The sequence below is a fragment of the Echiichthys vipera genome, assembly GCF_963691815.1.
Source record: "Echiichthys vipera genome assembly, chromosome: 7".
NCBI lineage: Eukaryota > Metazoa > Chordata > Actinopteri > Perciformes > Trachinidae > Echiichthys > Echiichthys vipera.
Window position 1 is genome coordinate 34604297 of NC_139832.1, and position 27782 is coordinate 34632078.

Consider the following 27782-nt stretch of genomic DNA (forward strand, 5'->3'; position numbering starts at 1 on the left):
GAAGAAGACTTGAAACCAGAGATTGAGACCATAAACTGGATGAATGAAGGTTTAGGTGCACACTCAGACCCGGAAGCACATCTGTCCACTTATTTCATTATACGTCTATCGTCATAACACATAACATAACATGTCCACTATGACATTGAGACTCTGTAAGTGTAAGTATACTGTAAATGTCCAGCAGATAATTTGATAGAGTGCTGTGATTCATTCCCAAAATGTTTTCATCTGTTTCTCTGTCTGTACCATAGACTGTATAACTCATCTGAGCTGCTCACATGTGCGACCTGGTGTTCACTGCAGCTACTGCAGCCAGTAAAAAAAACAGTAAAGAAATCACCTTTTACCCCCTTTTATTACATCACGGCATTCATGCAGAGCTCAGGTAAAATGAAAGAAGGTAGTGTCTTGAAACGGATGTGATCAGCTACAGGAAGCCAGTGAAGGGAGCAGAGGAGCGGTGTAGTGTGAGAAAACTAAGGTAGGTTGAAGATCGTTCGAGCCGCTACATTCTGGATGAGCTGCAGAGGTCGGATGGCACAGGCCGGCAGACCAGCAAGGAGGGAGTTACAGTAGTCAAGGCGTGAGATGACAAAAGCCTGGAGCAGAACCTGTGCTGCCTTCTGGGTCAGAAGAGGACGTATCATCCTCGTGTTGTGCAACATATATCTGCACGATCGGGTTGTTGCAGCAATGTTGGCGGTAAGGGATAGTTGGTTGCGAAGTGTCACACCCAGGTTCCTTGCCGTCTGGGTGGGGGCTAACAAAGAATTTACAAGGGTGATAGTAAGGTCTTGGTCGGGAGAGCAGTTTCCAGGAAGAAAAAGCAACTCTGTCTTGTCTAGGTTCAGTTTCAGGTGGTGTGCAGACATCCATTGAGAAATCAATCAGAGAGGCAGAGATCCATTCTACTCCGAGTGTGTCGGACTAAGGAAAAGAGAGAGTAAGTTGGGTGTCATCAGCACAGCTGTGATAGGACAAGCCATGTGAGAGAACACCAGAACCAATTGAGTTGGTGAACAGAGAGAAGAGGAGAGGCCCCAAGACTGAATCTTGAGGGACCCCAGTAGTAAGATGACAGGGTTACGAAACAGAGCCTCTCCAAGTTACTCGATATGTGCATTTTTTTAAGTAAGGATGTGAGCAGGGAGAGTGCAGAGCCTGAGATACCTAATTGCTGTAGGGTGGAAACTAGGGTGCTGCAGAAAGGTCCAAAAGGTTCAGGTGAAGGTAGGAAGAGAGTTGGTTGAAGACAGCATGCTCCAGTGTTTTGGAGAGAAATGGAAGAAGAGAGACAGGTCTGTAGTTATTTACTTCAGACGGGTCAAAGGTAGGTTTTTTGAGGAGGGGGTTCACTCATGCCTCTATAAGAGAGTCAAGAAAGCAATCAGTGGATAAAGATGTTTTAATAAGATGGATGAGAAAAGGAAGGTCAGGGGCAATACATTGGAGAAGTGAGAGGGGATGGGGTCAAGGAAGCAAGTGGTTGGGCAGGCAGAGGTTATAAGAGTGAGAACTTGATCAGGATATGGGGGTGAAAGAAGATAGCGAAGGGGAAGAAGATGAGATTGGTGGAAGGGTGAGGTGGGAGGAGAATGAAGAATGTATGTCATCTACCTTTTTTATGAAGCAGTTGACAAAGTGGCTTGGTAGAAGGAAGGATGGAGGAGGAGGATGGGGGGATCAAGGAGGTTAGAGAAGATGGAGAAGAGATTTCTGGGGTTTGAGAAGGAGGACCGAATTTTAGTTTGATAGAAAGAGTTTTTGGCAGCAGAGAATGAGGCAGTGAAGGAGAGAAGAGATTGATAGGTAAGCAGGTCATCAGGGTGTTTTGACAGTATATCAAGAATTCCCCACACTCCGAGCGTGGGTCTTCTACCGGAGGCCTGGGAGCCTGAGGGTTCTACACAGTATTTTAGCTATTCCTAGGACTGCACTCTTCTGGACAGAAATCTGAGACTTTGTTCCTGGAATATGCTGGAGCCACTGCCCCAGTTAGTGCCCCAGCTATAAGTATAACTTCATTTATTATTTCAAGTTAAGTTCTGTTTCATCTAAATGTTTTAATTTTGCCTCTTAAATGCTGCAGTGATATGCTCTGTAATCATTAAAGTAAATTGTTAAAGGAAAAACTCACTCATACATCAATATAATTCGTAATTTTAAAAAAAACAGACTAAAGGGACTGGTAGCAGTTGGATGAGGAGTAGATCCGTTTATCACAAGAGTGAGAGTGATAGAAATGAGTTTGTTTGTGTGTATATAATAAAGCTATACAACTGTGTTTGAGTGTGTGTGTGTGTGTGTGTGTGTGTGTGCGCTTGTGTGTGTGTGTCTGTGTGTGTGTCTCAGGATAACAAAATAAGGGAGCCAATGCAGCTGTGCCACACATCATATATCATATCAAAATGACAGCTCTTAAGAAAGGATGTGAGCCACAGACGAAGAACTGAACTTAGCATTCTCACCAGAATGGCTCTGAAGACAGTTGAGCTGATGCCATCTGCCACCTCGAACTCCCCTTTTTCATTTGGCCATGTAAAGTTGTTGTCCCGCCCAGAACCAAACATCCTGAAAACAAACAATTAAGAAATAAACAAGTGTTTTTTCAACTTTTGACCACGGGTACAGAACAAATGGAAGGACAGCTGAGACCTGTACCACAAAGGATTTGTGTTGTGTTTAGCGGGGAAACTATTCAATTACATTTTGTTTATAGTGCCAAATCATAACAAAAGTTATCTCAAGACACTTTGTGCTTTATTATCAGAGCTGGCCCAAAGAATAAGTGAACGAAGCAGCTGCTTAGGGCCCAGCGGCCACTAGGGGGCCACCAAACTCATATGTTTGTTTGATGAACAACAAAAATCTCTAAAACAAGTTCCTTTCATGACGAGCCGTCAATCACAGCACAGTTAACAGCGACACTGTTTACCAAGACAAGTAGCTTACTGTTACAGAGGCCTGAAACATCGAGAGACACAGTGATTGCCTCGAAAACCGTGGCTCAAACGTCTGCCAAGTTAGCCGTCAAATGAGGAGGAGCTATGAAGCCATTTTAATATAATGGTGATTAACACAGCAGAGTCAAGCAGCCAAGCAGCCAAAAAACACGGGAGGCTCGTTGTCGGAGATTTACATAGCTGGTCTATTAGATGTAGGAGGTATCACTTGGTTTTTTCCTTTTGTTCGACCAACGTTTATTTTAAAACTGACTGATCACTTTGTTTAATGGGTTTCTGAAGAGGACTGTTTCTGGTTTGAGAAGAAATACTTTGTTTTGGTCATTGGAACGGTGGGTTTGAAATGGGACATTGGATTGAGAGGAAATGCTTTATTTTTTGTGAAACAAGATTAGAAGAAATCTAGAAGAAAAATGATTCTTAAAAACGGAGGGTCATCTTATAATCAGAGTCGTCTTATATTTGGGACAATAAGGTAAGTCCTTCATTTCCATACCATATGCCAAATCAAGGTCGAGAGTGTGTTAAAACAGTGAGTCGTTCTATTTCATCCCTGCTGACCGCCAGAGTCGATGCGTTATCCCTTTGTGTATGCACATTATGTATACCAACTATGTCACTTGTGACCCCTGAATAACCTGAAATAAGCTATTTCTTCTTTGTCATCAGCGGTTATGTTCCTTTTGGATGCATTTTCATGGTGTTGGCTAAATCTAACGCCTTGAGCTTTAATTCCCGGTATTGAGTTGTCTCGCTTTACTTGACTCAGTCCACAGGTGACTCGGCTGGGAACCGTCTGGTCGCCAGTTCGAGTCCCTGTGTGGACCATGAATGGAGTGTGGACTGGTGGCTGGAGAGGTGCCAGTTCATCTCCTGGGCACTGCCGAGGTGCTGTTGAGCAAGGCACCGAACCCCCAACTGCTCAGGGCACCGATCCATTTAGCAGCCCCCTTGTTTATATTTTGGGCCTGTATGTGTGTAACGTTAATAATAGAGTGAAAAAATTGAATTTCCCCATGCGGGATTAATAAAGAAATTATTCTTTTCTTCTTATATTTATTTAGTGGCTGTTTAGAAAGAACGAGGTCGTGGGTACAAGTGGCCGAAATGCGTTTTCTCAGGAGGGTGGCTGGAGTCTCCCTTAGAGATAGGGTGAGAAGTTCAGCCATCAGTGAGGAACTCGGAGTAGAGCCGCTGCTACTTTGCGTTGAAAGGAGCCAGTTGAGGTGGTTCGGGGATCTAGTAAGGATGCCCCCTGGGGAATGGCAACATTGACCTTATAGAACCTGGAGAATGGTTCTATAAGGTCAATTTTGCCATTCCCCATGCACTGAGGGTGGTCCTCCTTCCCTGTTCTCCTGATCCACTTTAATGAGGTTTGTTTTCACGATTCCTCATGACTTTGCTGGTGCAAAATAGAACGATAGTTACGAATGTAACTACAGCCAGCAGCAGGTCCAACCCTGACAGAGCAATCCAGTGGCACTGGATCACCTGTTGAAAAGCCTGTGGGTTTGGCAATCGGGTGCACTGCTGTGATTTAACGTGATCAGCTCGCCTTGTGCCCTGTTGTGTGGTGTGAACTCTGTGTGCTCACAGTTGGTTCATCCTTCCTGTGTTGGGGCTACTTTTACCCTCAAAACCTGTGTTTCCCCTTTCATCTGACCGCCACCGTCACTCCAGGGGCAGCAGTATACCTGAAATCTGTAGACAGGATTTAAGGAAAATACACTCTCCGACCACAAAGTGGGTTGCAAGGACAGAGTGGCGCTGTCCGTATTTCTGCATGTTGACTCCACAGGAAATAAGCAGCTGAAGAAGTAATGTGACACTGACAGCTACAGTTAGCTGACAACAATAACCGAAATATGAGACAATCTTGTCTTGCAATGTTTCTGGTGAATGAAACTCACAGGACTTGATGTTGACTGTTGGACTGATATTCATCGCATTTATTCAGCTGATTCTCCGCTGTGGGGCGGAATAAACGTAAGACGAGACATGACCTGTTGTCTGTGAATTTCATCATTGTTTACATGTGTTTTTACATCAGTCTATTTGTCCACCAAAATGGGCACTTTAGCTTGTTTTTTTAAGTAGCACTTAGTATATATACATGCATCTGCTCAGCTGTTATTCTTTATACAACATGGTATATTTCCAGATACAACCAGTTTTATCTATGTGAATTTGCTCAGTATTCTTAATAGAGTAAACAATTAATTATCATAATTAATGTAATTCATTTCTTATTTAAGGATAAATGCAATTGATCATATATTGGTAGGCTATATAAGCTGTTGGTTTGCACAGCATTCTTCAGTTGGCCGTTGGTTTCACGGCCTGATTATAACTGGATATCATTTTTAAAGTTGCTGTTTTTCATGTGCTGTGAGTCATTGTTTGGACATGCACATAACACACAGAATTAAGGCGCTGCTTAAATCAGAATAAAGTATTTGATATCCTTTTTTAAGCTTAAAATACTGTGACTGTGCAGACAGCACAATATGTAATCTCCATTTAAATAGCGGAAATTATGAAATAACAAATGTTTTATATTCTTTTTCCTTCCCATTTAATACTGTAGGTCCTGTAGTGTGGATGAGTCCAAAAAAAAAAAGAGGTAAGTATGGTTGTAACAGGTTTTATTAACGCATGGTAGCACAAGCAGGAAAATCACGTCTCTAGCTCCAGGATCAACAACTTTGAATACATATTCATTGAATACATACAAGTTTAAATTAAATATATAAATATTAAATATTATTAATGATTTATTAATCACATATAATAACATAATGCTATCAAAAATCTATCCATGTATTTTTATCCATTACCTATATTAAATTAATTTACATGTATTTTTATCCATTACCTATATTAAATTAATTTACATTAATTCACATCCATCTTGATTGTCCTGTTGTTTCTGGTGGGATAATCTACAACCTGGTAAAAAACAGCCAAATTAGAGTCCATGTTAGTGTTAGGATCCGGTACGAGGTGATTTAGCCATGTCTCCATAAAGATGAACAAGCTGCTCTCACAGTAGATCTGATGGTTGTTCAGCGCGGACAGCTCGTCGATCTTGTTCGGCAGCGAGTTAACATTCCCCATGATTACGGAGGGAATCGGTGGATTGTAGTGCCTCCGTTTCTCCGCTCGCTCGATGGTGGATTTTAGTTGTTGTAGGTGATCCTTAAGAGATAGGATTTAAGCTGGTTCTTGAATGATGGGAGTGTTTCTGAGTTAGATAAGATAAGTGTCCAGGTCTTTAAAAGTAATAATGAGTAGTGGTAAGTATTGGTAGCAATTGATAGAATAAGCAAGAAAACTGAGAAAAAGAATAAAAAAAGATTGAAGACGGAAATAGAGAAGGAACTAAAAGAGCAGAATCAGAATCAGGTTTATTGCCAGGCAATTTTCATTGCAAGGAATTTGACTTGATTTGACAGTGCCTACATGAATATAAACCTGAACACAAGCAAACTAAACATATGGCATTGAATTATATACATGAAATATAAGTGAGTGTGTTTGTATGACCTGACAAGTTGACATGTATGACATGTAAGTTAAAGTGTCCAGTGAAAAAAAAAAGGGGGGGGGGGGGTGTTAATATAACACCTGTGATTTGATTGATTGATTGATGAAGCCCTTTATTCGTCACTAGTCACAAGTACCAGCGAAATTGCAGCGCACCTGTCCAAACATACATGTACATACAATGTGACAGAGGGGTAGACAGGACAGGAGGCAGCGATTGGATTGAGAAAGTTACAGCATAACATGAGGAGAGGGAGGAGAGAAAAAAAGGCAACCCCCAGATTGTACTCCAGAGGGAGTGCAGTGTGGGAACAGGAAAAAAAACACCTCAGCAACAAAAGCACATAATCACTCTTACAACAGAAAAACTCAAGACTAGCAACAGGGAGGGGGTGAGGGTGGGGGGTGTAACCCAGGGTAGACAGCAGCCACCCGGTCCTGCAGCCATATTCGGCGCTGGTCACGGACCCGTCTGTCTCACTGGGGGGGTACAAAGCTGCAGAGACGTGGGAGAGGGGGAGGAGGGTGGATGCATATCTGTATAAATGTATAATGTCACTGTATGTGTGAGCCTGGGTCGTCACCCCGCCCGGCGTCACAACCTCGGTGCCTCAGTCTGATCCAACGGAGACGGCCTTGATCATGACCCAGGCAGAGTCAACAATCAGCAGGTGTCTGTGGGAGGTGGGGGAAGGAATGAAGAGCGTCTCACTGCAGTGTTCTCCAGGGGAGTTGTTGTTCCAGCAGCAGCCTTGGCCAAGGCCACTGCTGGTTGGGGAGGCCGAAAAGGATAAGATTGGGGTTGTTTGGGTTTGGGACGAGCAGCCACATTCCAATGTCGCGGCTACTCTCTTTGATTTGGGTACGTTAATATAACGTATGTGTTCCAGATGTCGTTAATATAACAAATGACAGTTAAGTGTCTTTAACAGAATTCCAAAGCCTGATGGCAGAGGGGAAGAAACTGTTCTTTTGGCGGGAGGTTTTGGTCCTGATGGACCGCAGCCTCCGGCCAGAGGGAAGAGGTTCAAACAGGTAGTGTCCAGGGTGGGAGGGATCAGCAGCTTTCTTCATTGCTCTCCTCAGGGTCCTTGAAGAGTAGAGTTCTGGGAGAGAAGGGAGGTTGCAGCAATCACCTTTTCTGCAGAACGTATGATACGCTGCAGTCTGCACCTGTCCTTGGCAGAGGCAGCAGCGTACCAGACGGTGATGGAGGAGGTGAGGATGGACTCGATGATGGCAGTGTAGAAGTGGACCAGCATTGTCCGCGGTAGATTGAACTTCTTCAGCTGCCTCAGGAATTACATCCTCTGCTGAGCCTTCTTGATGAGGGAGCTGATGTTTGGCTCCCACCTGAGGTCCTGGGAGATGATGGTGCCCAGGAAGCGGAAGGACTCCACAGTGTCCACTGGAGAGTCACACAGAATGATGGGGGAGGGTGGGGCTGTGCTCTTTCTGAAGTCTATAGTCATCTCCACTGTTTTCGAAGCATTGAGCTCCAGGTTGTTCTCCCTGCACCAAGTCACCAGATGGTCGATCTCCCATCTGTAGGCGGACTCATCCCCACCAGAGATGAGTCCAATGAGGGTGGTGTCATCCGCGAACTTAAGGAGCTTGACGGACTGGTGACTGGAGGTGCAGTTGTTAGTGTACAGGGAGAAGAGGAGGGGAGAAAGAACACAGCCCTGCGGAGCCGGTGCTGATCATCCTCGAGTCCGAGGTGAGGCTTCCCAGCCTCACGTGCTGCTTCGTGTCCGTCAGGAAGTCAGTGATCCACCTGCAGGTGGAGTCGGGCACGTTGAGTCGAGAAAGCTTGTCCTGCAGACGAGCCGGGATGATTGTGTTGAATGCAGTCAATAAACAGGATCCTGACGTAGGATCCTGCAGAGTCCAGATGCTGGAGGATGAAGTGTGTGGCCATGTAACAGCATCATCTACAGACCTGTTGGCTCTGTAGGCAAACTGCAGGGGGTCCAGGAGTGAGTCTGTGATGGATTTGAGGTGGGACAAAACCAGACGCTCAAAGGATTTCATGACCACAGAGGTCAGGGCGACAGGTCTGTAGTCGTTTAATCCAGTGGGTATTGGTTTTTTAGGGACTGGTATGATGGTGGAGGCATTGAAGCAAGCTGGCACACGGCATGTCTCCAGTGAGGTGTTGAAGATGTCCGTGAACAGAGGAGACAGCTGGTCTGCACAGTGCTTCAGTCAGGATGGCGACACGGAATCTGGCCCAGCAGCTTTGCGGGGGTTCTGTCTCTTGAAGAGCCTGTTAACGTCTCTCTCAAGGACAGACAGAGGTGTCGGTGGAGGGGAGGTGGGGAGGGGAAGCTGAGGTGGTAAGAGGTTTAGGGCGTGATCACACTGTCCTTTTTGCCGCGGCCAAAACCGGTTTTTCAGCTAAAGCCTAGTACCTTTAAGCCATGTGAGTGCACCCGCTCCGCGCTCAACTGCGGCCAGCGGACAGTCCACGGCCCGCTTGAAAGAGGTGGGCTTTAGCGGAGCCGTTTGCACATGTACGAGCACGAGCGTGCGCACGTGTACGAGCACGAGCCCTACGGCAGTAGCGTTATGTCCGCCTGTTCGGACATGTAAATAGAAGGACGGACCATGCGCGGACATTTAACAACGACAACAATGGTTGTGAAAGGTTCACATTGGTGTGGTGCGGAGGTGGAGTGTTTACTGCAGATTTGGTCGGATGAAAATATTCAAAAACAGTCGACAAGACGCACAAAAACTCCGAGGTCTATGGAAAGATTTGTAAACAAAGCCACACACACGCGATCAATGCGTGTGACGTGTTACGGCGTGATGGCGTATGGACAGCAAGAAGCATTTGCCGAGGCCCTGGCAGTGTGAGTACAAACGGGGCTGGGGCGCGGGGGGGAGAGGGAGGGGGGACAAGTACCCTAAAGTCCGGGTCGTGGTCCGGGAGGACAGTGTGAGCAGACCCTTAGGGCGTGATCACACTGTCCTTTTGGCCGCGACCAAAACCGTTTTTTCAGCTATAGTCTAGTACCTTTAAGCCATGTGAGTGCACCCACTCCGCGCTCAACTGCGGCCAGCGGACCGTCCACGCCCCGCTTGAAAGAGGTGGGCTTTAGCGGAGCCGTTTGCACATGTACGAGCACGAGCGTGCGCACGCGCACGAGCACGAGCCCTGCGGCAGTAGCGTTATGTCCGCCTGTTCGGACATGTAAATAGAAGGACGGACCATGCGCGGACATTTAACAACAACAACAACAATAGAGTACAAACGGGGCTGGGGCGCGGGGGGAGAGGGAGGGGGGACAAGTACCCTAAAGTCCGGGTCTCGGTCCGGGAGGACAGTGTGATCACGCCCTTAGTCTCTATTGTGGTGGTGGGGGGAGAAGGGCTGGTGGACTGGAGCTGGTGAGTAGTGTGGTGGGGGATGGTGTGAGTACTGTCCAGGTGATCTTCAAAGTGGCAGTAGAGGTCGTTGAGGTTGTTGGCAAGGCGTTGATCGTTAGCAGCAGGGGGGGCTCTTGGCTTGTAGTTGGTGATCTGCCTGAGCCCCCTCCAGACAGAGGCAGAGTCATTAGAGGAGAACTGATGTTGGAGCTTCTTGGAGTACAGCTGTTTAGCGTCCCTCACCGCCCTGCTAAACCTGTACTTGGCCTCTATGTACTCTGCTCTGTTGCCACTTTTGAAAGCCCTTTACTTGTCAGACCTAAACTGTCGCAGTCTGGGTGTGAACCAGGGCTTGTCATTGTTATAAGTCACCCTGGTGCGTGTTGGTACACAGCAGTCCTCACAGAAGCTGATGTATGAGGTCACAGCTACTGTGTACTCATCCAAACTGGTGGAAGCAGTCCTGAAAACATCCAAGTCAGTACAGTCCAGACACGCCTTTAAGTCCTTTGCAGCTTCACTGGTCCACTTCTTTGATGTCCTCACCACAGGTTTAGAGAGTTTTAGTCTTTGTCTGTAGGCAGGAATCAGGTGGACCATGTTGTGGTCAGAGTGTCCCAGTGCAGCGCAGGTGACGGCGTGATAGGCGTTACTGACTGTGTAACAGTGATCCAGAATGTTCCCCTCCCTGGTTGCACATTTTATAAACTGTCTGTATTTGGGCAATTCGTGACTGAGGTTACCTTTGTTAAAATCCCAGAGGACAATAACTTAGAAGTCCGGGTTGGTCCGCTCCACTTTCAGTATCTGGTCGACGAGCGCTAGAGAAGAGGAAGAGAAAGTGTGACGAATCACAGGGCCACAGGTATGATACCCGGCTTTAGGCTTACAAACTAAACGGACGGAAGAAACAAAATGACCTAGTAGACCCAGACGTTACATCAGGTGTAGGGGAGGTAGGAAGCTGTTATCCATTGCTGGAAACTTCACAGGGCCGTAAAATACAAGCCTTACCCACTAGGGGACTGGGGGTGTGTGGCTTTATTAAGCTAGAGCACGAATTATCCTCGGCAGCTGATCTCGCCTCTCCTGACTATTAGAAGCCTTTTCATCTGGATGTTTCTGAAACAGATAGCGTGACAAATGGGGTTCCGTTTCAGAAAAAAGAGGAAAGTAGGAGACAAGTACTATTATATCTAATTGCTCCCCTAGACAACATGGAAAAACGACATGATTGCACCAGAAATGAAGCAGACGTGGCCAGAATGATTCAAAAATCAGCATAGTGATGGGACATCCACTGCACGTAATGACTTACCGCAATGTACTAGCATATTTGAACTAACAAACATTCAACATGACGTCACTCAGACAAAGACGACTGAGCAAACAATTAAAGGCTCCTAACCTACTTTTCACACATGAAGGCATAAACATAGACAAAATAGACAAAGTACGACCTGACCTGGAAGCCAAGCCACTGACAGACCCAGACTGGACTTTATTTACTGATGGACGTTTCAGACATGACACCAAAGGTCTACAGTCAGGATATGCAGTGGTTAGGAAAGTGGAAGGAGGAGATTTTGGGGTTGAAGAATAAGACTTTGTGGTTGAAGAATCGCCCCCCCCCCCCCCCCAATCAGCACAATGGGCAGAAATTGTGGCATTGATCAGAGCTTTGCAGCTGAGTAAGGGAAAGAAAGTCAACATCTAAACAGACTCAGTGTATGCAGTAGGAGCAGTACATGTGGAACTAGGACAGTGGTTGAGTTTTTGACAGAAAATAACAGGGCCATCAAACACGAGGAAGAAATGAAAGAGCTAGTGGTAGCTTTATCCTTTCCTTAACAGGTAGCTATCATAAATTGCAAGGGACATGACAATGGTAATGATGAAGTTGCTAGAGGTAACCGTATGGCTGGTGGCAAAAAGTGCTGCAGGTTATGAATCGAAACTAATGATTGTGTGTGCGGAAGAGTAGACGTCAAGAGCTCCTCTAACAAAACGACAAATTGTGGAAGCACAAAAGGGGGTGTCTCCCCAAGAATTGACAGTGTAGAAACAACAGGAAGCTGTTGCAGTGGATGGTTTGTGGAGAGGGCCAGATGGAAGGCCGGTTTTGCCGCCATCAATCAGGAAATCAGTGTTTCAGGAAGCCCACGGGCAAGCCCATGTTAGTGCAAAACAGATGACTAGGAATCTCTGCCATTGGTGGCATCCATTTCTAGCAGACATGACAAGACAATTTAATGAAAGATGTAAAACCTGTGCTGGATACAATCCCAAACCTGTGGTAAGACCAGAAATGGGAGTGTTTTTCTCTCACCATGTGCCCAGGCAAGGAAGTAATCATTGATTACACTGACATGGGAGAAAGGGTCAGAGGTCACAGGTACATGGGTTGGCTGGTTTGTGTACACTCTTTCACCGAGTGGCCGGAAGCTTGGCCTACAAAGAGAGAGGACAGTAAATCAGTCATCAAGTGTTTGGTGCACCATTACATCCCTAGACACAGGTTTCCAGAGAAAATCCGATCAGACAATGGCAGCCATTTCGAAAACCAAGATCTTCAAGAGGTAGAAAGGATACTAGGGCTAAAGCATGCGTTCAGCACTGTTTACCATCCCCAATCTAAGGGAAAGGTGGAGAGGATGAATGGTAGATGCTCTACCCATTGCTCTAATGACCATAAGGTTCTCAGTAAATCAGACCACTGGATTCACTCCATATGAGCTGATCCCAGGCAGTCAGTTCCCAGGCCCCGGGGCAGAGCTGCTATTGGACCCCCAGCAGGAACCAATGGGTGAGTAAGTAAGTAATTTTAATCTGCTTCGAGTTCTCGTTACAGGTTTTGCTGACCAGGTGAAGGATCAGTAGGGCCACCCAAGGGTCCTGAGGGAACCCTAATAGACTCGACAACGGAAGATGCGACCACCTGAAGATACACTGTTAGTTGCATTGGGTGAAGTGCTAGTGGAGCCAACCTCTCCCCATAGGTCATAGATGAGCAAGCTGGACGATCACAATTCCCAGCCGGAAGAAGAAGCGCCTAAGAAAAGCAACACAGTGACAAAGGATGACTGAGAAGAGTGTTGATATGAAGGTTTTAAGCTCCTAGATAAGGAAGCCACTCCTCAGAAGAAAGAGTACCTGTGTTGGAGCAAACATTCCTTTTGTTAACTTTGCTATTATATAAAATTATTATTATTATTATTATTATTATATAAAAACATGGGCCGAAGCTTTTAACCATCGAGCCTGTTGCGTCTGATTACACCGGAGAAGTAAAACACGGAAGTCGTGACGCCGAATCGCACTAGCGAGGTGCCACTTTTTGAAAGCCTGCGTCAGGGAGGTTGAGTCCTGGCACTCCAGCTGTGTTCACAGGACAGCTCGGCCTCCACGCTGGTCCTGCAGGCCGGTACCAACGATTTAAAGAGCTGCCAGTCCAAGGTCCTCAAGCAGGACTTCAGGTCCATGGTGAACCGCCTGCTAGACACGGGAAAGCGACCGATTATTTCCGGCCAGCTGCCCCCGCTGCCTGTTGGTGACGTCGTGACTAGTCGCCTCTGCCAGCTGCACCTGTGGCTTCAAGGATACTGCCTGGGGAAAAGTATTCCATTTGTGGACAACGTTACAGCTTTTTAAAAGAGACCCAGGTTTTTTAAACAGCCTGCACCCTAACCAGGAGGGGTCAAGACTTTCATCAGTCAACATTAACCTGTCCAGTCCTGCACCACCACCACCTCCTGACAACAACCCAGTGTTTGGATCAGGATGCAGAGTCACAGTTTAATACACCTTTCTGCGCTGCCCTTGCCACAGATGCAAAGGAAGCAGAGTTGCAGTATTACACGCCTCTCCGCGCTCCCTGTGGAGCACTTTCCAGCTCAGTATCCTATACAATCGCTGTGTGAGGTAAGTCGGAAAGCCAAAAGATACAAGTATAGCAGTAGTGATCTGCGGGCGGCGTGGAGAGGCATTAAATCCATGTCCTCAGTCACTAACATCCAAGATGAAAACAACAGATCACTGTACAATAGGGTGTAGCAATGAAGATCTGCCAAATGCTTTTTTTTGTACTTTTTTCTACTCCCGGTTCGAAAACCATGACCTCTCATACAGTTTTTCTTTCCAGGGTACTTCCTCTGTCACTGACTGTAATATAGTCATCAGTGAGAAATGTGTAAACAACCTCCTGAAGAAGGTCAATATAAGAAAGGCCTGTGGCCAGGATAGCATTTGTGGACGCACATTAAGGTATTGTCCTCCACCACATCTTTCAGAGGTTACTTAACTGCAGTCAAGTACCTGATTTATGGAAATCCTCAATCATAATCCCTGTTCCAAAAAACTCATCTCCAAACGACTCTCTCTGTACATCACTGTGTATGAAGGTATATGAGAAAATTATGAAGAACATGATTATTTCACATATGGAGGGGAGCATCGACCCACTCCAATTTCAGGAAGGGAAAGGTGTGGAGGATGCCAAGCTTTTTAGCATTACCTGCCTTTATAGACACTTGGAAAAACCTCAAGCCCATGCCTGGCTTTTAATCGCAGACTTCCTCGGCTTTTAATTTGATGCAGCAGCATCTTTTACTCATCAGGCTTATCAGTGATTTTAATTTGCCCCACCAGGTTGTTTTATGGTTGTCAGATTTTTGAACTAACAGAAAGCAGAGGGTTTCTGTAAATGGTTGTGTTTCAGTTTTGTCCACCGGTTCACCACAAGGGTGTGTCCTTTCCTCCTTACTTTTAAAAAAAATATACTGACAAATTCAGAAGCGTAGTAGCCTAGTCAAATTCTCTGACGACACTACTGTCCCTTCTTCAGGGATCTGAAGCAGGACATGGGGAGGCAATTGATGATTTTGTTTCATGGTGTGACAAAAACTTCTTAGACTTAAATGTGTCTAAAACTAAGGATCTCATTATTGATATTTAGATACAACAAAATCCCAGCTGTAGATAGCACCATTCATGGCAAAACTGTGGAAAGAGTTCCTTCATATAAACATCTCGGCCTCTTTTTTGACGGGAAGCTGAAATTTGATGTGAACACTGCAGAGATTGTGAAGCGAGGGCAACGGAGAATCCATCTTCTCCGCAAACTGAACTCTTTCTCTGTCAGCCCTGTTATTCTGTTGTTTTTATCAGTCTTTTATCCAAAGTCTCCTGTGTTTCTGCTTCATCTGCTGGTTTCCCAGTCTTACACTGAAAGATAAAAACAGCTTGTTCAGTATTAGACGTGTAAAGACGTGTTCCAAGATCACAGGAGTGAACTTTAGGGACCCGACCAGGTTTTGTGACTAACAAACTTTGAGGAGAGCAAACCATACATTGTGTTCTCCTGGTCACATGCTCGTAAGTGAATTTACTTTGTTGCCCTCACCTGTCTGTGAGACAAATCTTGTATCCCCTCTGCTATCCGTCTCTTAAATTCTTTATAATGATTTTATGCCTTTTACCATGTGCATCTTATTGGTTAAACATGTGTATCCTATGTAATTATTCACTTTGTTCGGCTGATCCTTGATGACACCCCATGGCATTTTATTTTTACTCTTATTTTATTCTATTCCATTTATTTGCTTAATTAACTTATCCCTGTGTACTGTGTTTCCGTAATGTGCCAGTATGCAAGCTGCTAAATTCCATTGCCCATGGTGGGATTAATAAAGTTGTCTAAGTCTGAGTCTGAGTTATCACCGCAAAGTTCAAAAGCCAGCATCCGTGATGGTATGGGGATGTGTTAGTGTCCATGGCATCATAACTTACTTGCACATCTGTGGTACATTAATGGTACATAAAGGTTTTGGAGAAACATATGCTGCAATCCAAGCAACATCTTTTTCAGACTGCTTATTTCAGCAAGACAATGCCAAGTCACATTCTGCACGTGTTCCAACAGCGTGGCTTCGTAGTAAAAGGGTGCAGGTACTAGATTGGCCTGGCTGCAGTCCACACCTGTCACCCATTGAAAATATTAGGCGCATTATGAAGCACGAAATATAATAAGTTGTACATCAAGCAAGAATGGTAAATAATTCTACCTACAAAAAGCTTCAACAATTAGTGTCCTCAGTTCCCGAAGACTTATTGAGAGGTGTTAAAAGGAAAGGTGATGTAACACAGTGGTAAACATGCCCCTGTACCAGCTTTTTTTGGAATGTGTTGCAGGTATCAAATTCAAAATGAGAGAATATTTGCAAAAAAACAATAAAGTTTATCAGTTTGAACATTAAATATCTTGTCTTTGTAGTGTCAAGTGATTGTCAAGCGGACAATCAGGCTTAAGCACAGAACGGACCAACTGGGCCAAATGTCAGTGCACCTTTAGGGCGCACTCACACTGTCCTTCCGCACCGCAACCCGGGCTTTAGGGTACTTGTCCCCCCTCCCTCTCCCCCCGCGCCCCAGCCCCGTTTGTACTCACACTGCCAGGGCCTCGGCCAATGCTTCTTGCTGTCCATACGCCATCACGCCGTAACACGTCACACGCATTGATCCGTGTGTGTGGCTTTGTTTACAAATCTTTCCACAGACCTCAAAGTTTTTGTGCGTCTTGTCGACTGTTTTTGAATATTTTCATCCGACCAAATCTGCAGTAAACACTCCACCTCCGCATCACATCAACGTGAACCTTTCACCGCCATTGTTGTTGTTGTTAAATGTCCGCGCATGGTCCGTCCTTCTATTTTCTATGTCTACTGCCGTAGGGCTCGTGCTCGTACACGTGCGCACGCTCGTGCTCGTACATGTGCAAACAGCTCTGCTAAAGCCCACCTCTTTCAAGCGGGCCGTGGGTGTCCCGCTGTCGGCTGTTATGCGCGGAACGGGTGCACTCACACTGCTTAAACGTACTAGGCTTTAGCTGAAAAAACGGTTTTGGCCCGGGACAGAACGACAGTGTGAGTGCGCCCTAAGAGACTGTCATTGATACACTACAGCCCCAAAGCAGGAATGCTCAGTCATGGTGTTGACTGCTCATTTTGCTCATGACCTGTAGCATATGAAAAGCAACTTATAGACATGATAACAAAGTTAAAAACATATTTTTAAGTACTGTGTAACTTCTTAACCTACTTCTATCTCTCAATCATTACCTGCCCAACATGGTGTTTGGTTGAGCTGTGAAGATGGCAGGATCCACCGCAAATCTTGTATTATCCACAATGAGTGTAACTCTTTCTCCTAGCCTCAGTCCACTTCGATGCCCCTCTTTACTGCTGAGGTCATACACATAGATCATGTCACACGGTCCGAGGGACCGAGGTACGTGTCTCCCAATCAGGGCCCCTCCAATGTGGGAAAAGGGAATGGAAACCCTGGGAGGACGTGGACTGGAGGATCTGAAGGACGAGCCTCCATCGCCAGCTTTACGGTCTGTGGGAGAGAGAAACACAAATGAACACCAATGATGCAAACTGTTGGAGAAATATAGACTATGCTATGATATCTTAAATATGTGGGTTTACATGCTTGAGTGGGGAGATGTCTGTCTCCTCTCTAATGCGTGTACAAGGGGTTGTTTTCTTATGTTGGCGCCATAACAGATAACAGGACCTTGGTTGCAATATATTATGTGATGCACTTTTGGGGGACACTTCAAAGCGCTGATGTCCATGATCATGTACACATGTGCCAGAAGCTTCTTTATTCATCATCTGGAAGGATCATCAATAGTTAATAATAATTTTTTCTCCATCACAAGCTTTTGGGGGTGGTAGTTTATTAAAGAATTCCGTCCCATTCAGTACGCTTGTCACGGTTCGGAACACGTGTTTACGGTTCAGTTTATGAGGTGCAAACGTAGATTAATCCTTCATGACCACTGTCCTCTCTGGTATCCATCTCAGCGCTACCGTATCAGCGCTGTTGTTGTTCTCAATCATTTCAGTCTGATTAAATCTGTGGTTAAATCACCACCGTCTCTTTCTACTCTGAAAAAAAAAAAGGTTGACACAGAAAACCTTCAGTTCACCAGAGAATGGACAGAGAAGTTTTTGTTTCTGTCACTGTGAAGCCTGTTTTACAATATCCATTAATATGATGTCCATATTTTTTCGGGAACCATCACCTCATCCTGGTGGAGAGGTTTGTGTGTCCCTGTGAACCTGAGGGCTGTGTTGTCTGTGCTCCTGGTAGGGTCTCCCATGGCAGAGTGGTCTCAGGCGAGAAGCCGGACTAAGAATGGTTCACAAAGACTCAAAGGACAAACAAGGAAGAGAGATCCTGCCCGGAGGAAGCCCGGGGCCTCCGTCTGGAGCCAGGCCTAGACAGAGGGCTCGCCGGCGAGCGCCTGGTGGCCGGGTTTGCCACGAAAAAGTGACGTGGCGCCTCCCTCCTCTCCATCCTGTGGGCCCACCACTCGCAGGAGGAACGGGTCGGGTGCGCTGCTGCACGGGTGGCAGTGAAAGTGAGGGGCCTCGGCGGACCAGACACGGGCAGCAGAGGCTGGCTCCGGGGACGTGGAATGTCACCTCTCTGTCGGGGAAGGAGCCGGAGATCGTGCGGGAGGTGAAACGCTACCAGTTAGATCTGGTGGGGCTTATCTCCACACACAGTCTTGGTTCTGGAACCTTACTCCTGGATAGGGGTTGGACCCTATTCTTCTCTGGAGTTGCCCAGGGTGTGAGGCGCCGGGTGGGTGCCGAAACCCCCCGGGTGAGCGCCACGGTGTTGGAGTTCACCCCCGTTGGACGAGAGGGTCGCCTCCTTACGCCTGTGGGTGGTAGGGGGGAAAACTCTGACTGTTGTTTGTGCATATACACCGAACAGCAGTTCCCTGAATGGAGTCCTGCATGGGGCTCCAGTAGGGGACTCAATAGTTCTGCTGGGAGACTTAAACGCCCACGTGGGCAATGATGAAGACACCTGGAGAGGCGTGATGGAAGGAACGGCCTCCCTGATCTAAATCCGAGTGGTCGTCAGTTATTAGACTTCTGTGCTAGTCACGGATTGTCTATAACTAACACCATGTTCGAACATAAGGATGCTCATAAGTGCACGTGGTACCAGAGCACCCTAGGCCAAAGGTTGATGATCGATTTTGTGATCGTATCATCTGATCTGAGGCCGTATGTTTTAGACACTCGAGTGAAGAGAGGGGCAGAGCTGTCAACTGATCACCATCTGGTGATGAGTTTGGAGCTTTTCTGGCATCCCTGTGGAGGTTGGGGACATTGAACCGGAGTGGGCAATGTCTCAAGGGGCGGTAACCCTCGAACACTGTGGTGGACACCGGTGGTCAGGGAAGCTGTCCGACTGAAGAAGGAGGCCTTCCGGGATATGTTATCCCAGAAGACTCTGGAGGCAGTTGCAAGGTACCGACAGGCCAGAAAGGCTGCAGCCTCTGCTGTGTCAGAGGCAAATAAGCGAGTGTGGGAGGAGTTCGGGGAAGTCATGGAGAATAACTTTTCGGCGGCACAAAGGTGCTTCTGTAAAACCATTCGACATTTCAGGAGGGGGGAAGTCTACTCCAAGGTGCTGGAAAGAAGGGTTCGTCCTATAGTCGAACCTCAGATTGAAGAGGAACAATGCAATATGCAATACAATATCTCCGCACTGGCCTGGGAATGCCTCGGGATGCCCCAGTAAGAGCTGGTTAATGTGGCCCGGGAAAGGGAAGTTTGGGTTCCCCTGCTAAAGCTGCTGCTCCCGTGACCCGACCCCGGATGAGCGGTTGAAGATGAGAGATATTTTTCCGGCCCCTCATTTAGGATCATTTTCATCGGCCCAAATTCCATAATAATTAAATAGCCCTGATGTAGCCTATTTCAGTCAGTTCAGTGATTGCTGTTTTTGTGTATTTTCATTTTTTAAAGATTTGATAATGTATAAGTGTTTATATTCTTACCTAAAGGCAAACAATTGTTTACCTTTTTGCCAAATAAATATATAAATGGGTAAATGCAGCAATGTCTCTCCTACATACTACTACATACATACACAAGATACAAAAGACTGGGACCAAACAGTGGTTGGGCAAAGTACACTGACCCTAGGGCTGTGTAATAGGGACTAATAAAAATGTTCCTTCTTTTCTCCTCACCATGCTGCCGAGTGTGAGAAGTGACATTCCTTATGCAGGGCATAAGTTGGCTTTCTCCTCTCTCATGGGAGGAGTCACGTGAGCGCTCTTGCTCGCAGTAATGCTCTGCTCCTCCTCTTTCACTCGACCCCTTGACAGCACCATCACTGGCGCCGGCCCCATACCAATTCATGGTGCTGACTTGCTGCTGCTGCTGCTGCTGCGGGTGGTCGAAGTCCAATACTGATACACCACAATGCCAGTCACTGATGGAGAAATTAGAGAAAAGCACACTGCGGATCAAATCAAAGATTTGAGCATGTCTTTCATTTTAGCTTCAGAAATTAAAGTCAACTGTTGCATAACTTTTTGCGGAATATTGTGACAAATACTTTGTTTAAAATTGAAAAAATGCTTTGTGGTCTGACTGAGATTTTATAAGGAAAGAAGATGACCCAGAGGTATTACCAATGACATTCATTTATGACTGTTTTGACACTGTTGTAAAATACTGGCTCCAAATATGTTTTGTAAAATATAAAAAGTGCTCAACTTGTTCTTGCTGCAGCTGAATATTGAAAAGTAAGTTTTGGTGGACATGAAATAATTTCGATACCTTCAAAACCAAATTCCAAACTGCCATGAAGCTTTAATACGAGAGTGATTGTCCAAGTCCAAATGAACAATGGGAAAGATTACTTGGTGCACATATTAGATAATCTCTAGAAACTAATTTAAAGAATCAAGGATTTATTATTGTCATTATATAATACAGAATTTTACAATGAAATATAGTACACACTCACACACAATTGTGCATAAATTGCTCAGGGTAAAGGGTTCAATTCAGAGCAACTCAGCACTCTGAATCGAACAATGGAGAGGGCGAACGAGCTGAATGACTTCTTCAACAGGTTTAACCAGCCCATGTCCTGCTTATTTATGACTGATAGGTAACAACCACTCTGCCTTGCCTTGGAGTTATGCTCCAGAGCCCTGTTTCACAAAGCAAGTCAAACTCTGACTCTAACCCTGAACTCTGAGTTGACTTACCCTGAGTTGGGAAACTCTGGTCAGAGTCGGTTCAATCAACTCTGTGTATGTTAAACCTGATATAAAAAGATGCATAATTCACCATGGCAACAGGTAATTAAAAGACAGCACATCCATTTTAATCCAGTGGACATTGAGATAATAATGCATAAAATGTTATATATATAACTTACAACTGTCTGTACAAAGTTATTATAAAAAGAAAGTCATGCAGTGGTTTTATTCAGAGTTGTACTGAATATTTGAATGTGAGGGCAAAAACAGCTGTTCAAAGAAATAACCGACGGTGCATAAAAGCAATACATTTAGGTAGTCCTGAGTAACAAACCTATTGATTTGATTCTGAAATACAATAAACCTTGGACACAGACTGAATGTATAAGGAAATTAAATAACGTGCCTGGCTCTGCCAGAGGGAGAAGACAGAGAGAAACTCAGGATCTGTTAAGAAAACCTGCCAGTGAGCAGGTTAGGTTCACAGAATCCGTTAGCCTAGAATGTGACGTGGGCTTAATTTCAACTAACAAACTCAGAGTTTTCCCTAATCCTGCTTTCTGTAACGGGAACCTGGAGCAGTTCACTGTAATTCAGTGTTTTATCAGAAACAGACAACTTCAAGCATCCATCTACGGGTGTTTTCACACTTGGTCCGTTTCAGCCCTCTAAACGATCTCAGATCTTTTTTAAGCATATGTGAACGCTCTAACTCATACACGTCAAGTCTGAATTGCGGTTCTCTTCACCTGTGCATTGAGAACACAGAGCGCTCCAGGTTCACTTTGCCCTTTGCCGTTATATTTCAGCCCTCTAGGCTTGCCGTAGACAAACGCTCGAAAAAATAAAATAGACAGAACTGTCCACTCGTAACACCAGCAAGACTGGTGGATGAGGAGTAGTTTGGTCCAAGGAAGAAACTATACACTCAATGTTCAATAATATATCACAAATGACAGCGAATCATTTACCAGTCATTGTGTTAGAATATGTGTGGCCGCTGGTTTACTAATGCACTATGATAAGCAGTGAGGAAACCATATTCATCACATATATTAATTCATTGATATGTGTAAAATACTTAAATAATTATTTACTACACTCTAAGAAGGTATGTGACAAAAATGACAAAAGAAGAAGAAGAAGAGTTTGTTTATTAATCCTGCAAGGGGAAATGATGACATCACCATGTCTATAGAACTAGAATAAAGCCATTTGTCTTCCTCTTGCATCTTTCTTCAGCCTCTCTTGTCTCCTGATCTTCATTCTCTTACTGGAACATCATCTTGGACTGGTCGCCGACCTTCTAAATCCTGGAGCCTCAGTAGCCTGTATGGAGCAAACCAACAAAACAAAAGACCGGCAGAAAAGCAAGTGCCTGCCATTTTCCTTGTCAACTACTGGTCACAAGGACCACCTCTGCACACCATGTGTGACCTGGTCTTCTCCTGTGTTGAAAGGCAAAAAGGAAGGATTTTCTGACAAACTTGTCTGAGAGCAACCACAACAAAACTTCCTCCCTCCATACTAACTGTAACCGTAACTAAACTGCATCTGGGCATTAACACATGTAATGAGATGTAAACTCCCCGCCTCCTGCTCTGGTACGTACTGACGTGTTGCAGTGACGTATTACGTTATTTCCGGTGCTTGTGTGTTGGTCACTCGTTGTTGTTTCACTGTTAGCTGCTCTCGCTAAATTCAACTGTTTTTGCTATAATATTCACCACAGCGCAAACTACCGCTTAACATTTAATCATCAACTAGTTCTACTCAAGCACTCAAGGCTCTCCTTCTTTCAGCCGCTTTCTTGCTAATTAATCGTTACACGCTGTTAGCCACTTTAGCTTAACAGTTAGCTTCACGGCTGGTGATGGCTTCCCACGCTCTCTCTCCTGCTCTCTCTTGCTCGGAGTGTCGTATGTTTAGCTACTCCTCTGCCTCCTTTAGGGATAATGGTAAGTGTAATAGGTGTAGTGTATTTGTAGCGCTGGAGGCGAGGCTCAGTGAGTTAGAGGCACGGCTCCGCACCATGGAAGCTCAGTCTTACGCTACAGTAGCTAGCCGGCCACCTACAACTTTAGCTGGTGCGAAGCCACATAGTGTAGCGTTAGCTCCTGCTAGCCCTCCCCCGGCAATCCCTGAGCAGCCAATGTCCTCCTGGGTAACTGTGAGAGGAAAGCATAGTTCTAAATTGAAGCCCATGGTTAACCATCCGCCCGTTCACGTTTCAAACAAGTTTTCTCCACTCAGTGACACGCCTGCTGAGGAAACAACACTGGTTATTGGCAGCTCCATTTTGAGAAACGTGAACTTAGTGACACCAGGGACCATAGTAAAATGCATCCCAGGGGCCAGAGCGGGCGACATTGAATCCCATTTGAAACTTCTGGCTAAGTATAAACGTAAATATGGTAGGATTGTTATTCACGTCGGCGGTAATGACACCCGATTACGCCAATCGGAGGTCACTAAAATTAATGTGGAGTCGGTGTGTGCTTATGCAAAAACTATGTCGGACTCCGTAAATTTCTCTGGTCCCCTGCCCAACTTGACTTGCGATGACATGTATAGCCGCATGTCATTATTCCGTCACTGGCTGTCTGGATGGTGCCCGGTAAATAATTCTCTTTCTCTAATTCTTCTTTCTGGGGAAAACCTGGTCTTATTAAGAGAGATGGTATTCATCCTACTTTGGAGGGTGCCGCTCTCATATCTAAGAACCTGGACGCTGTTGTTAGTGGTCTAAAACCATGACAACCCAGTGTTGGGATCAGGAAGCAGAGTTGCAGTTTAATACACCACTCTGCGCTGCCCTTATCGCAGGTGGCCAGGAAGTAGAGTGGCAGTCTTACACACCTCTCTGTGCTCCCTATGGAGCATTTTCCAGCTCAGTTTAGTATACAAACACTGTCTGCCCCACCATCATTTAAATTAAACAGATCAAAAATGAACAGAAGAGGAGCTATAAAGAAAAACTTGATACAAATCAACGCAAAATCTGCGACTATGCAACAATATCAGAAAATAAAATGTGGACTTTTAAACATCAGATCTCTGTCAACTAAAGCTGTATTAGTTAACGATCTGATATCAGATAACCATATTGATTTACTCTGTCTGACCGAAACATGGCTGCGTCCCGAAGAATATGTTAGCCTAAATGAATCCACTCCTCCCAGTCATATTAATACTCATATTCCTCGAGGCAGTGGTCGAGGAGGAGGCGTTGCAGCTATTTATGACTATTTAGGCCTATTAATAAACCCTAAACCTAAACTAAATTATAATTCATTTGAAAGTCTTGTTCTTAGTCTTTCACATTCAACCTTGAAAACAGTGCAGCCAATTATACTTGTTATAGTGTACCAGGCTCCCGGTTCCTACTCTGAATTTCTGTCTGATTTCTCAGAGTTTCTGTCAAATTTAGTCCTTAAATCTGACAAAGTAATCATTGTAGGAGATTTTAATATTCATGTGGACAGCGATAATAATAGTCTCAGTATCGCGTTTATCTCTCTATTAGATTCGATTGGTTTTAGTCAGAGTGTACATAAACCTACTCACTGTTTTAATCACACCCTCGACCTTGTTTTGGTTTATGGTGTGGAAATTAATGACTTAATAGTCTTTCCACAGAATCCTATTTTATCAGACCATTATTTAATAACTTTTGAATTCATATTACAGGACTACTCAACTCTGGGCAAAAGTTTCTACACTAGATGTTTATCTGATAGTGCTATAACTAAATTTAAGGAAGCGATTCCATCTGCATTTACTTTAATGCCTTATCCTAATATTCAAAATTCCTGCACTAACGTTAGTTTCTCTGAAATTGATCACATTGTTGACAGTGTTGCAGGCTCTCTAAGAACAACACTCGACTCTGTTGCTCCTTTAAAAAAGAAGATAATGAGACATGGGAAGTTAGCTCCGTGGTATAACTCACAAACCCGTGAATTAAAACAAATATCGCGAAAGTTGGAAAGTAAATGGCGCTCCACTAAACTGGAGGAATCTCACTTAGTTTGGCAAGAAAGTCTTAAAACCTATAGGAAGGCCCTCCGTAATGCCAGAGCAGCATATTACTCATCTTTAATAGAGGAGAATAAGAACAATCCTAGATTTCTTTTCAGCACTGTAGCCAGTCTGACAGAGAGCCACAGCTCTATTGAGCCATGTATTCCTACCCTCAGTAGTAACGACTTCATGACCTTCTTTAATGACAAAATTATAACTATTAGAGACAAAATCAACTCGCTTGGCACCAATTTTTCATCAAACCGGGGAACCTTAGAAACTGCACGACCTGATATGTTCTTGGACTGCTTTTCTAAGGTGGACCTTAACAAATGAACCTCTACTATTTCAGCATCAAAACCTTCTACTTGTCTCCTAGACTCTATTCCAACTAGGTTACTTAAAGAAGTGTTACCTTTAATTAGCACTCCTGTATTAGATATGATTAACATGTCTTCATCAGCAGGTTATGTACTAGGGATGGGCATTTGATTACATTATCTTAGTCGATCGTCGGGAGAATTAACAATTCATTTTCGATTAATCATTAATATTTTTTAATTAAAATTAACTACATTCAAAATGCAAAGAAAATCCAAAACAGCGTTCTTTCCACATTTAGATCTTTATTATGAGATGAGCAATACATGTGGAAGTTCCTGAAGCCTCTAACGGTTACACTTGATATGCGCTACTTTGCTCTTAAGCAGCGAAGCCTGCCGGTGCTCATAAACAAAACGGACCTTCGTTTTTTCCCCAAAATAATAATATAAATAATAATACTAATATTAATACAAACAAACAATCATGTTATAACTTAACCAAAAATATATCACAGCCTACTTAGTTCGGACAGATTTTGACAAACGTAACTCAAAAATGACCAAAGGCACACGGACGAGAAAGAGGGTGATTGTTACAATAAATTAGGCTTATTAACAAAGCTGCAGAAAAAAAAGAACCAGTAACTCACATACATCTTCGGCACCAGTCTACTGATTTTTGTTGAGAAAGATGAGCATGTTAACATGCTCCGGAGTCAGACGTGACCGCAGCCTAGTGACCGTCAGTCCAGCCGCCGAAAACACCCGCTCTGAGGGGACCGACGTTGCTGTGATGCACAGATACCTCCGTGCTAATTTGGCAAGCCGGGGGAACCTTATTCCATTCACTTTCCACCAGCTTGTAGGGGTGCAATCCAGGGGTGGGGGGGCCTCCCTCAGAAAGTTCTGAAGTTCTGCTTCGATGCCAGACTCGCATTGAGTGGTATAGTGCTCCCCAAGGACTTGTGTCATAGCAGAGACCTGGGACTGAGAGGCCGCTACTCCAGTGTTTGCGCTCCCCTCCTCCGTGTCGGACAACGCAAGCTTCCCGTCTCCCCCAGCCTCTGGGATAGCCGCCCTACCGATCTTCACTGCCTTTCCCAGCTCAATTAGTTTTACATTAGCAGCCATTTTCTGTGTTGAGCTAAGAAAGCTCAGGTGCTTGTGACGAGGGTCCAGCATTGATGAGATCATGGGGGCAGTTGACACAAACTCATCAGACTGAACCTGTAAATATATAATGGGGGAATCAATAAAAAAGAAAGCTATACCTAAAAAGGCAACACAAATCAGGTGAGAGGCACGTATGCGTGTAATTAGGCCTAACCCAATTTGCTATTTATTACGGCAATTGTTTAAACTAAGATAAAAAAAAGTTAAACTTACATTCATTCGCTTGATGAGGGAGGACCTCACTTTTGCTTTGAATTCGGTGAATCTGGGCCCGTCTTCTTCACTGTGCATGAGGTGGATGTTGATGAGGCCGAAGGTAACGGGATAAGTGTTCGAGATGGAAATGTCTTTCTCTGCAGACATAACCGTGGTGGCACATTTGAGTGCTGACAGCACAGGCTGTGTGTCTTCCATCATCTGCCAGCACTCATCCTTCAACTCCAGGATCCTGGCATCTTGAAGCTTAGTCACGGTTCGGTCCGAAAGCACAGCAGCAACCGCCCACCGCTGCTCCACCAGCCGATCAAACATCTCGCACACGGAGTTCCACCGTGTTTTACACGACTGGATAAGCCGGTGGGTTGCGAGGCCCATTTGCTCCTGTTTCTTTTGCAATGCATTGGTTGCTGCGGTGCTGTGATGGAAGTGGCTAACAAGTTTACTAGCCGCTGATATTACCCGATGCAGATACAGTGCAAATCCGTCGTTTATGGCCAACTGGAGTGTAACGGAGATCCAGTTCACTCTGGTGGGACTGTTAGCAGCCACAGTATTGGCCGCGTTGTCATGAACACATGCAATAACTCAGTCTTCAAGTCCCCATTGCTCTACAGCTTCATTCATTTTCTCCGCGAGGTTGTCAGCTGTATGCCGTCCTGGCAGGCTGTCAGTGAGCAGGACCGCTGAGTTCATTTGCCAGTCATCACTGATGTAGGTGATGGTGATGTAGCTCTCCGCTGTTAACGCGGTCCAACAGTCTGTTGTTAGAGCGACTTTTTCAGTTGTGCTCAATTCTTTTAACAGCTCTTGCTTCGGTTCTTCGTAGTGAGTCTTTATCAGTCGGGTGATGGTACGTCGAGACGGAATGTGATACGCTGGTTCCAATAAGTTTAGCAGTTTTGTAAAACCTTCGCCCTCGACAATACTTAAGGGCAGCATATCCATCTCAATGAACTTGCAGATCCCTTGGGTAATTAACTCTGATCGTTGTGCATCGCAGCTCCTCCGTGTCCGTGCTAACATCGAGTTGATGCTAGGTTGAGACTGAGCGTGGGATCCACCGCT

General features: G+C 45.1%; 1 protein-coding gene across 1 annotated transcript in view; it reads right to left on the reverse strand.

Annotated features, from left to right (window-relative positions):
- The window catches only part of LOC310949502 (BTB/POZ domain-containing protein 10-like), a gene marked incomplete at its 3' end in the record, with an annotated part of 99618 nt that overhangs the window by 61705 nt on the left and 10131 nt on the right, over positions 1-27782 (reverse strand). Inside the window, exons 2-4 of the mRNA XM_083916975.1 lie at positions 19954-20198; positions 17006-17285; positions 2472-2574 (exon numbers count right to left, since the gene is read on the reverse strand). Coding sequence (XP_083773101.1) covers positions 2472-2574; positions 17006-17285; positions 19954-20198 — 628 coding nt within the window. The remainder of the gene's footprint in view (positions 1-2471; positions 2575-17005; positions 17286-19953; positions 20199-27782) is intronic.